The sequence below is a fragment of the Delphinapterus leucas genome, chromosome 6 (assembly GCF_059928025.1).
Source record: "Delphinapterus leucas isolate spDelLeu-1000000601 "Yukka" chromosome 6, BTC_Dleu_Yukka2, whole genome shotgun sequence".
In the NCBI taxonomy this organism is placed as follows: Eukaryota; Metazoa; Chordata; class Mammalia; order Artiodactyla; family Monodontidae; genus Delphinapterus; species Delphinapterus leucas.
In genome coordinates this window covers 81,861,212-81,873,774 of record NC_143134.1, presented here as the reverse complement: position 1 = coordinate 81,873,774, position 12,563 = coordinate 81,861,212, and the positions used below count along the sequence as shown (strand labels likewise).

Sequence of the window (12,563 nt, the reverse complement as noted above, 5' to 3'; positions counted from 1 at the left end):
AGATCATAAGTAACCCTGATTTTTGGAAATGTGTCTTTTCGTCCCCTTCCCATCTCTGTTTTTGCTGTTGTGGTTCCTGTTTCTTTGCATTTTTTCTTTTCTTCTGACTTTTCTTTTCATCTCCTCCTCCTCTTTCTACTTTCTCCCTCCTACGACCTGCTTCTAAGATTTTACTGTTATCATTTTCAAACAAGCTGCAACCTGTTCTATCTAAAAGTCACATTATACAGTCATGGTGGCCTAAACTTGGTGTTTGGTTATGCCCTGGGTTTGTACCAAAAGCAAACAATTATAGATCTGCCAGACTCCTCAACCTGTATTCTTTTATTTCCTACAGAAATGTTTACTAGAGGGTAATTGCCAAATTTAAGGTCCATTAAATTGCTGAATCATCGCATTGGGGGTTTGTGTGCCCACATATGTGTGTGTGTGCTTCCCAGAACCAGCTGGCAATGATGAGATTGCAGCCACTGATTACCAGGCAGGTTTCCATCAAAACCACACTTCACCGGGCCTTTCATGTTTATGTGTATAAAGCCTTGACAGAGCCACAACTTGAATAGTGAAACACATAACAGCTTGTTCTTAGCTTAGGATGCGGAAAAACTATGCCCTAGGTTTTAAAGAAACAACTCTCTCCTTCTGGTGGTCATTGCATTTGAACTTTAATAAAGAATTGTTGCTTGCTATTTTCGTAGCCTAGATTAACAGCTTCAAAAAGATCCTTTTAAGGAGGTAAAATAGGAAAGGAACAGAGCCAGTTTTTTTTCTTTTTTTTTTTTTTCTCTCTTGCCCAAAGAGTGAATCATCCATCTCCCAAAATGGTTACAAAGTCCAAAAGGAATTAAGCGGCTGTTTTGCTTAGGAAGAGGGATGGCCTGTGTTGGGGGAAGGGGAAAGAAATTATTTTTTCTGCAAGATATAAAACCAGAACATTTCCTCAACCTTAGAGTGTAAATTATTTCTTTTGCCATATAAAGATAAATTTTATTCTTAAATTCAGACATTTTAAATTTATAAGATTACTAAGCGGGGCTTCCCTGGTGGCACAGTGGTTGAGAATCTGCCTGCTAATGCAGGGGACACAGGTTCAAGCCCTGGTCTGGGAAGATCCCACATGCCGCGGAGCAACTAGGCCCGTGAGCCACAGCTACTGAGCTTGCGCGTCTGGAGCCTGTGCTCCGCAATGAGAGGCCGTGATAGTGAAGAGGCCCGCGCACCGCGATGAAGAGTGCCTCCCGCTCGCCGCAACTAGACAAAACCCTCGCACAGAAACGAAGACCCAACGCAGTCAAAAATAAATTTAAAAAATTAAAAAAAAAAAAGATTACTATTAAAGAAAAGATTACTAAGCATTTGAATAATATGCTCCCTTTTTATCACTGTTCAGGCAGAAATATAAGCTAAGTTGTATTTTCTATTTTTTTCTCCTTCCTTCTCCCTTCCCCCTCCCTCTCTATTATTCATCCTTTAATTTTTTTTGTTTCAGTATGAAAAAGAAAATGATCCCAGGTGAAACAGGAAAGAGGTTTAAAATCCCTTCTTTTCTGCTAAGAATTTATCATGCAGAATATGCCTTGACTGTGGTGAATGTTTTCCCCAAACAACTTCTGACTTCATTAGATCATGTTTGATATTAATGCACTGCAGTTGCTTTTGGCAAGAGGTCCTTCACTTCTCCATTCTTTTGAACAAAGAATATGTGGTTGATTTTTTTTTCTAATGGAATGAAATGTTTGTTACTTTTTTTTTTTTTTCGGTATGCGGGCCTCTCACCGTTGTGGCCTCTCCCGTTGCGGAGCACAGGCTCCAGACGCACAGGCTCAGCGGCCGTGGCTCACGGGCCCAGCCGCTCCGCGGCATGTGGGATCTTCCCGGACCGGCACACGAACCCATGTCCCCGGCATCGGCAGGTGGACTCTCAACCACTGCACCACCAGGGAAGCCCCCGTTACTGTTTTATTATAATTGCTTTCTCTGTTGCTTGTCGTTAATCCCCCATGGCCTGTGAATAGCTGGGACGCATTTGGGTACATGTATATGGATTTAAGTATTTTTTAGTTCTGCTGAATTTGCTGGATGTTAAGTCAACTCTTATGCCAAAAATAGGTTTGATTTTGCGAAGAGGTGCCTTTGGCTGCTCCACATCCTGATACTGATATTTAACTAAGTATGTCGCTAAATGGGTCTCTAAAGTGAAGTAGAAAAATTTGCTATATATGAGTCTCTTGGATAAAGTTGGGCCATAGCCTTTCTTCTGCAGTAAAAACAGCTCAGAGTATGGTGGCCATTTTTTGAGTTATTGTTTTCCTACTTACATCAGGACATCATCTCCTTTTTAATTGTCCAGGTAAACCTAATTATAATGTCAGAAGTTTCTTTTCATTGAATTATTGTGTAGGATTCTGTTTAGTGCAATATCTGTTATATTAATTTCTGAATATTGCCTTTTTATGTATTTTAAAATTAAGATCCCCAAATTGAAGAAATTGGATTCTTGATTTGACTGTAAGCCAGGCACATTTTTGTGAAATTTATCCCTAAATATTTACATTTTGATGCTAATACAGTTTTTAAATTTAAATTTGAATTTCTAATTGTTCATGATTGTTTATAGAAATACAAGGGTTGTATTATTGACCTTATATCCATCAACCTTGAAAAATTTATTTACTATTTTAAGTTTATTTGTATTACTATTTGTATTACTAGTTAATTAATTCATTTGTATTAATGAATAATTCATTTGTATTTTCATTTGTAAGTTCATACACATACCATCTATGAAGAAGTCAGTTTTTATTTCTTCCTTTTCTTTCTTTATACTTTTGCTTCTTTTACCCGTGTTATTTCTCTGGGCTAGGATTCACACTGAAGTGTGAAATAGAAATAGAAATAGCAGGCATCTTTATCTCATTCCTAATTCGAGGTGGAAGTCTTTCAATATTTCACAGTTAAATATAATGTTTGCTTTCCTTATTTGGTTTTTACAAATGCCCTTCATCAAATTAAGGAAATTGTCTTCTATTTCCACTTGGCTGAGATTTTATATGATTAAATCTTGGATTTTATCAAGTAGTTTCATTACTTGACATCTACTGAAGTGGTCATTTGATTTTTCTCTTCTATTAGTGTGGTGAATTATATTAATTAACCTTGGAATGTTAATTTGTCCTTTAATTCCTAGGAAATCCCTATTTGGTGACAATACAATATCCTATTATATATTGCTAATTTGATTTGGGACTAGCTTTAAAAAACTTTTTTGCAACTACGTTTATGAGAGAGACCTGCCTCTACTTCTTTCTTGTAATGTTTCTGTTGAGTGTTGGTATGAAGATTATGCTGGATTCAGAAAATAAGTTGGGAAGTGTTTTCTCTTTCTAATCTTTGGAAGAATTTGTGTAAAATTAGTATTTTTTAAATGTGTGGAACTATGGCTATTAAACTATGGATTCATTTTAAAATAAATACAAAACCATCCAGATTTTAAATTTCTTTTCCTGCCAGTTTTGGCAAGTTGAGTTTTTCCAGAAATGTCCATTTCCTCTAAAATTTAAAATCTATTAACGTTGTACTTCTCTTTTAATGTCGTTAGAATCTGTAGTATGTCACATTTCATTCCTAATACTGGAAAATTATACCTTCTATCATCCTTCTCTCTCTTTTTTTCTTGAACAGTTTTTAAAAAACAGTTAGTCTTTTCAAAGTATCAATTTGTTGTTTTATTTTCTGTATATGTGTTTCTTTCCTGTGTCTTTAAGTTTTCCTCTTACCTTTATTATATCCTTCCTTATACTTTTTTTAGTTGAATTTGTCAGTTTTTTTCAACATCTTATGTTTTTGAGGATATAAAACTTCCTCAGAGCATAGCTTTAGTTGCATCTTACAAATCTAAATGTCATATTTTCATTATCATTCAATTAAAATATATTGTAATTTATGTTGTAATTTCTTCTTTTACCATGAGTTATTTAGAAGTGCATTGTTTATTTTTCAAACATTTGGAAAATTTCTAGTTTTGTTTTATTACTGATTTTTAGACTATTTTCATGATGGCCACAGAATATAACTATGTGATTGTAATCCTTTGAAATTTGTTAAGGCTTGATTTTTTTGTCTCAATAGGTAGTTAATTTTGGTTAATGTCTCATTTGTATTAGAAAAGAAAGTATAGTCTGCCATTGTTGATAACAATGTTCAATTTATGTTAATTAGGTCAACTTTGTTACTCATGTTGCTCAAATATTCTACATATTTACAGATTTTTTTTCCTTCTGGTTCTTAGAGTTGCTGAGAGATGTGTGTGCAAAATTTCCCACTGAGACTGTGTTTTTATCTCATTCTTCATCCAGTTTTGCCAATTTTTTGTTTTACATATTTAGAAGCTATTAGGTAATGTTATTAGCTCATATAAATTTAAGATTGATGTATCTACCTGATGGTCGAATGTTTAATAATAAATACATATTTGTCTTAATTTCAAGTAATTCTTCTTGTCAGAGTCTACTTTATCTAATAATAGTATATTATATCAATGTTACATCTTTTTCTGTTCTTTTACTTTGTTTTTCAATATCATTATATCTAAGGTGTGCTCTTGTAAACAGTATATTGCTATTGTAGTTTTTAAAATTCAGTTTCATAATTTTTGTCTTTTAATGGAAATACTTTGTTTACTTGTTTGTTGTTGGTAAAAAACACATAACATTAGATTTACCATCTTAAACATTTTTAAGTGTACGGTTCAGTAGTGTTAAGTATATTCACATTATCGTGCAACAGTTCTCTAGAACTTTTTTGTCTTGCAGCACTGAAACTCTATACCCACTGAACACTAATTGTCTCTTTACATTAATATAATTGCTCTAACATTTGGGTTTAATTTGTCATTTTGCTATTTGTTTTCTATTTATCTCACATTTTCCCCTTTTCCTCTCATTTCTTTACTGCTATTACACTAAAAAAGGACTTTTACTATTACATTTCCTTCCATTAGCTTACGAGTTATGAATTCTTTTTTAGAAAATTATTTTAGCGTTATAATAAAGATTACAAAATACCGTTAAAATCTCTTGTAAATCGATATTTTTGCCACTTGTCTGATCATCCAAGAACCTTAGAGCAATTTATCTCTACTTAGTTCATTCTGCAATTTGTTACTATTGAAATGTATTTTATTTTATTTTATTTTTTTACTAAGATTTTCTTTATTTTTTTGAAATGTATTTTAATTACATATATATTTTAAACTCCATATTATAAATGTTTTATACAGTGAATATTGATTTATTTTTACCCACATATTTATATTCTCCAGTGTTCTTTCCTTCCTGCATTTCTTTGCTTCCACCTATAATAATTTCCCTCTGCCTTTACTGTTTTGTTAGTGTGGGTTCTTCTTGTGACAAATTCTTCCAGTTTATATTTCTGAAAATGTCTTTATTTTGCCTTCATTTTTTCTTATATTTCAGTATAGTATTCAACATCAGCAATTATTTTATATCAGCACTTTGAAGCTGTAATTCCAATGTCTTCTGATTTTCATCATTTTAGATGAAATTAGCTCTCAGTTTTATTGTAGTTCCTTTGACAGTAATATATTTCTTTTTCTCTGATTTAAAACTTTTTCCCTCTGTAATTTTTCGCTGTTTCACTGTCATGTGCCTAGAGGTGTTTTTCTCTGTATTTATTCTTATTTGGGTTCATAATTTATCTTGAGTATTAGAGTAGTATCTTTCATTAATTTTGAAAAATGATTGACCACTGTTTTTCAAATATTGTCTCAGCCCATTTTTCTCTCTCCTTTCCAAGGGGAATTCCTATTACATGTATCTTAGACCTTTTTTCTATGCCACCTATGTTTCTTATGCTCATCTCTATATTTTTACCCATTTTTCTCTCCATGCGTCAGTGAGGATATTTTCTTCTAAGATATTTTTCAATTCGCTAACTTTTTCCTTGCTATAATCTGTTGTTTACAGATATTTTTGTTCAGTTATTAAATTTGTAGCCTTAAAATTTCTTTTGAACATTTTATTTATAGATTCTAATTCTCTACTATAATTCTCCAGCTAATTTTTTTATTCCCCCGATTCTGTTTCCATTCTTTTTTCAAGAGTTTTTTCCTCTGGAGTTTCCATTCATTTGTTTATATTTCCTTTATGCTTGGTAATTTTTTACTGAATGCTGAATATGTATATGCAAAATGTAGAGATGATGCTATAGATGATGAAATTCCTTTGCTATGGAGAGGATTTACTTTTGCACCTCAAAGGCAGTTAGAAGACTGTCAGATAAACTTAATGTATTCTGTGTTTGAGCTGATTCAAATCAGGATTTCAGGCTTCATGAAGACTGGTCTATTTTTGCTTCACCCTTTTCTTACAGGCAGGACTCAGCAAACTTTTTCTGTGTCAGATTAGATAGTAAATATTTTAGACTTTGCAGGTCTGTGGTCTCTGCTGCAACTATGCAACCCTGTCATTAAAAAAAAAAAATCCATGAAAAATATGTAAATTAATGGGTGTGGTTGTGTTCCAATAAAACTTTATTTATAAAAACAGGCAGTAGGTCATATTTGCCCTGCAGACTGTATTTTTCCAATCTTTTTTTTTTTCATCTTTATTGGAGTATAATTGCTTTACAATGGTGTGTTAGTTTCTGCTTTATAACAAAGTGAATCAGTTATACATATACATATGTTCCCATATCTCTTCCCTCTTGAGTCTCCCTCCCTCCCACCCTCCCTATGCCACCCCTCCAGGCAGTCACAAAGCACCGAGCTGGTCTCCCTGTGCTATGCGGCTGCTTCTCACTAGCTATCTACCTTACGTTTGGTAGTGTATATATGTCCATGCCTCTCTCTCGCTTTGTCACAGCTTACCCTTCCCCCTCCCCATATCCTCAAGTCCATTCTCTAGTAGGTCTGTGTCTTTATTCCTGTCTTACTGCTAGGTTCTTCATGACATTTGTTTTTCTCTTAAATTCCATATATATGTGTTAGCATACGGTATTTGTCTTTCTCTTTCTGACTTACTTCACTCTGTATGACAGACTCTAGGTCTATCCATCTCATTACAAATAGCTCAATTTCGTTTCTTTTTATGGCTGAGTAATATTCCATTGTATATATGTGCCACATCTTCTTTATCCATTCATCCGATGATGGACACTTAGGTTGTTTCCATCTCCGGGCTATTGTAAATAGAGCTGCAATGAACATTTTGGTACATGACTCTTTTTGAATTATGGTTTTCTCAGGGTATATGCCCAGTAGTGGGATTGCTGGGTCGTATGGTAGTTCTATTTTTAGTTTTTTAAGGAACCTCCATACTGTTCTCCATAGTGGCTGAACCAATTCACATTCCCACCAGCAGTGCAAGAGTGTTCCCTTTTCTCCACACCCTCTCCAGCATTTATTGTTTCTAGATTTTTTTTTTTTTCAGTACACGGGCCTCTCACTGTTGTGGCCTCTCCCTTTGCTGAGCACAGGCTCCGGACGCGCAGGCTCAGCGGCCATGGCTTACGGGCCCAGCCGCTCCGCGGCATGTGGGCTCTTCCCGGACCGGGGCACAAGCCCGTGTGCCCTGCATCAGCAGGCGGACTCTCAACCACTGCGCAACCAGGGAAGCCCATGTTTCTAGATGTTTTAATGATGGCCATTCTGACTGGTGTGAGATGATATCTCATTGTAGTTTTGATTTTCATTTCTCTAATGATTAATGATGTTGAGCATTCTTTCATGTGTTTGTTGGCAGTCTGTATATCTTCTTTGGAGAAATGTCTATTTAGGTCTTCTGCCTTCCAATCTTTTGCCAGGATGTGGGGACATTCTCTCCAGGGATCTCGTCTCAAATCTTGGGATATTTAAGATTCCTCTGTGGAGACCTCTAAGCTCCAATTTTTGTCTCCCTCCTCCTGTGAAACTGCTGTTAGATCTGCTAATCTTCTCATGTGATTGGCTACAATATGAATTAGCAAACACTCAGAGGGGAAAAGCAACATCAAATGCTGGGTTTACTTCTTTGCACTTACTTTCTCTCCAGGATTGTAGCTTCTAGGATAGTAACCTGGGTAACTCTCTGATGCCTTCACAGATTTTTCCCAAAAAATTTATGTAGATTTTCTCCTAGTTCTTGGAACAAGTAATCTGGCAAGCCTATGAAGATCTTTTTTGAAATTTAGATTCACCATTGCCTTAACAAAGAGAGTAAAAATCATCCTTATATTTCAGGTTTTATGTCAGAAATTGTCAGACCAAAGGGTATATTCAGAATCCAGTTGGCTACTCCCCGCCCCATCTTTAAATGATAATTTGCCTTGAATCTGTTCAATTCCCTTCATACTGACTGCTCCTTCTTTAGTTCTCATCTAAAACAGCCTTCTGATTCTCCCAGTGTGCCTTGTCTAATTCATTTCCTCATGGTAGCCAGAGTAAGTCTTATAAAACATAAATTTGAGCATGTTACCTCTCCCTGCTTAAAATTCTAGTGACTCTCCCTTTCCCTTAGAATACGAAAGACAAATTTTAAGATAGCTTGAAAGGCCCTTCAGGACCTGAGCCCTGTTTACTTCTCCAACCTGATTTTTCAAAAATTTTTCTTTAAGACTGTACTCTCTAGTTCTAATTAATTTCTTTCCATTTCTTGAACTGGCCAAATCCTCTCCCACCTCAGTGCCTTTGCATATGATCTACCTGGGTCATGAGGTCCCTTTTACCTTGCCTTCGCCTTAAGTTCCTAGTTATTCAAATCTCAGCTTAGCTTATTAACTCATTCTCTAGGAAACCTTTCTGACTCCTGAATTCTTGCCTAGATTCAGAGTACTGTGTATTTCCTCAGCAATATTTCTTATCCCCCCTATATTGAAAATTTATGTGTTTACTTCTTTGTATCTCCTTAACTACTCTAAGCTTCAAGGGGCAAGGCTAGCTCTAGTCCAGTTATGAATCATTAGCATCTAGCACAGTGCCTGGCTTATAATAGGTGTTCAGTAGTTCTTTGCTAAAGGAATGAATGAATGAATGAGATGCTTTAAATGTGTTTGGCAGTATTTATTTTTCATTATGATGTTTACGTTTATTGATTTTTAGTATATAATCTTATAAGCTGGGAAAGCAGTATTATTTCTGTTTTTAAAATAGGCAAATAGGAACAGAGCAGCCAGATGACTTGCTTGGGATTTTTCAGGATTTTTAATGGTGAACGTGTATCTATTCTCTAGGTTCTATAGATCTCCAGGTAGATGGCAAGATTATGTACCATAGTTTTCCCTCACTCATTACTTCATTGCTCCTTTTACATTCTTACCACTTTCTTTATTTTCCTTCCCCCTATATTATCATTTAGGCCACACTGAAAACTAGAGAGATGGTGACACCCTGATTAATCAATAAGTTTGGGGATTTTTAGAGAGTTTAATCCTTCATCATTAAGCGAAACTTCCATTTCCCCCATGACTCTGTGTTAGTCTGGCCTCAGGATGCAGGGGAAGGAGATGTGACAGGTGGTAACTCCTCCCTTTCAAGGTGAGATTATGCATAGAAATTCCAGGAGTTTGTGAGAGGTCAGTCATTCGTATTATCAAATCACTTTGTAATTGAAACCCGTGATTTAGAGCCAGTTTATGAATCCTTATAATTAGACATTAGTAAATAACTTCAAAACTGTGTGTGGTACCTGGAAGATTGGGAGTGGATTTGAGGTTCACTACCTTATCAGATTCCTTTGGTGCTGACATTGAGGCTATGAAATCATTTAATTTTTTTTTAACATCTTTATTGGAGTATAATTGCTTTACAATGGTGTGTTAGTTTCTGCTTTATAACAAAGTGAATCAGCTATACATATACACATATCCCCATATCTCCTCCCTCTTGCGTCTCCCTCCCACCCTCCCTATCCCACCCCTCTAGGTGGTCACAAAGCACGGAGCTGATCTCCCTTCATTTAATTTTTAAAAGGAGGAAGTTCTTATGTGAAATCAGAAACATGATGAGTGGAAACAATCTTCTCTGTGATCTCTTAAAGAGATTATTAAAGGGAAATATTAAATCATATTTAATATCCTTAAATAGTTTATCATTAACTTCCATTCTGAAATCACTTAAAACCAATGTTTATCACTTTTATGTATTTGTGTGGGGTGGGGGAAAGAGACAGATTTTGTTCCTTTATGTATAACTCTGCCATAAAGTGTGCCATAGTCAGTTCAGTTGTTGGGATTAATATTCAGAGAACAATGAGGCAGGACAGACAGTATCTCAAGCGTTTTCTAAAAACTGTCTCTTGAATGTTACACAATGAGGCCCCAGGCAAGAATCTGGAATCTGGAAGTAGAAGCAGAGATTGAGAGACCAGAAGACATTTATTTTTCTGGGCCCCATCCTGGCTTGACTGGAAAGTTTGAAGGCGATTTTATTCATGCCTTTCAGGTAGCATCCTTTTCAAGTGGATGGCCATGGAACCCAAGAAGATCTCAGAGAAGCAGGAGGAAATTCTTTCTATCCTGGAAGAAAAATTTCCTCGCTTACCTCCAAGAGATGACATTATCAGCGTCCTGCAGGAGACCCAATTCAGTGCTCAGGGTGAGTGACTCTGTCCCCCAGCTCTGTCTCAGATGCTGAGGAGGGATGGTTTGTGATGTGGAGTGTTACTGGTCCCCAGGAGGTGAATTTGAGTGTGGCTTCACGTTCTTCCCTTTTGCTGGAGGTTGTGGAAGATTTTCAGGCATACCGGGTTAACTCATCTGGAAGCAGACAGTCTGTACTGCAGGCTTTCCTCTGAGACCTTCGTGTCTGGATGTGTGGTTAATCCATGCATCTAATGGGCACCCCAGATGCATCATCACATGAAATCCCTGTGCTGAGAGGGTTCTATTTTGAGAATGTGGCAGGAGCAATGTCAAGCACAATGAGATTTCATCAATCAACTAATTTTAGAAAAAAATAAAAGACTCTTAAGCAGATAAAAGTGTTCTGTAAGTCTAGGCTTTGTCAAGAGAGTGGATTTCCTGGATCAATTGTTTAATAATAATAATAATAGATATAGTTCATTAAGTGCCTAGTATGTACAAGGTTCTGATGGTATAACTTTGCATGAATTAGAGTCCTCGCGACAACCCTGTCAGGTGGAATTATTTATTATCCCTGATTTCCAGATGGGAACACTGAAGCACAGAAAGGCATCTTTGCTTTCCCATCATCACACACACAGCTAGGAAGTGGCCAGGCCAGGATTTAAACCCAGACAGTCTATCTTTAAGGTGCATAGCTTTCTCCCTTAGTTCGGGATCCCTCGGGGCAGAGCCTTAGGCAAAGCAATTTATTTGGTAGGTGATCCCGGAAAACACTGATAGGGCATGGAGCGCTTTAACAAGCAAGTTAGCTTTGTGGGAAACCAGGCCTTCATCCCACTAGGGAACTCTGCAAAAGAGTGTAAAATTGCACCGCAGAGTTTTCCTACCCGAGGGGTGCAGTGGCATGTTGCAACTTGTTTATCAGAGCTCCAAGAGCTGATTGTTAAATTTTCAGGAATTTTGTGACTGGGTTGATGTTGGGTTGGCAGGTTGAAATCAGTCATGGTAGAAGGATTGACAACACAGAAATGAACACTACAACTCAGGTTTTGTTACGAGCATACCACTGGAATGTTGAGGAGTACTTAGTCCCAGGGACTGTTAATTCCCCCAGAGTGGGCTCTGGCAGCCAGAGAAAGCCCCCAGGAAAAGAGATGCAGGTGCTAGTGGTTGAGGGCCCTGCATTGGGAAAGTCTGAGGAAATGTGGATGGGACACTGACGCACCTGCCACACCTTCTGTTACATATGCTCTTGTGCATGTGCACGTGATATACGTGGATGCATAGCTGCATGACGGTATGCATTTTGCCATTCATTTTCAAAATTAGACCAAACTTTTAATGTCACTATATATTCTAGAAAGCATTTTACGCTGTAGTATGATAGATTGAAGCCTTCCAATCTTCAAGTCGAAGAAAAATATTTAGTACCTATCTGTTTCCCCATACTGCTGTGATTGACAGTGTTCTAAGTTGGAAGGGCAAGTAGTTGACTCTGCTGTCTTAATATGCATCTGGGTAGGAGATACGTGCTTTACTGGCCTTTACTGTAAGTCTTCGTCTCGAGAGTTTAGGCCTAATCTGATACAATAACCTAGGGTGAGAATTCATTGTTAAGCCAGAGCCTTTCCTGATTTTCCGTGATAAATTTTATTGAAGCACATTGGTCAGCTGACTAAAACTATGCAGTTCTGGATAATTTATCCCTTCTGGATTATTCCTCCCATCATTTAAGTAATCCTTTATCTACTATTGCCAGAGCCTATTACAAGGGTGACCAACTTAATTATGATAGTTTTATGAGTCATATTTATAAAGTGCATTTTGAGTAAAATTACAGTTGAAAACATGGAGGCTCACCTTAATGCATCCTGAAAGCAAATCGTGGCCTTCTTAGGTATTATTTGGTTATTTGCTTGGTTATGCTAGTTTTTTTTTTTACCTCCTCCCCTTGCCTTCTCTGCTTTTATCTGCTATGGGCTTCC

The 12,563-nt window shown here is 36.6% G+C and overlaps 1 protein-coding gene across 1 annotated transcript in view; it reads left to right on the top strand.

The window, feature by feature from the left end:
• Positions 1–12,563, top strand: part of PRUNE2 (prune homolog 2 with BCH domain) — a 265,400-nt gene that overhangs the window by 61,219 nt on the left and 191,618 nt on the right. Inside the window, exon 5 of the mRNA XM_089913317.1 lies at positions 10,436–10,588. Within this exon, the coding sequence (XP_089769443.1) occupies positions 10,436–10,588 (153 nt within the window). The remainder of the gene's footprint in view (positions 1–10,435; positions 10,589–12,563) is intronic.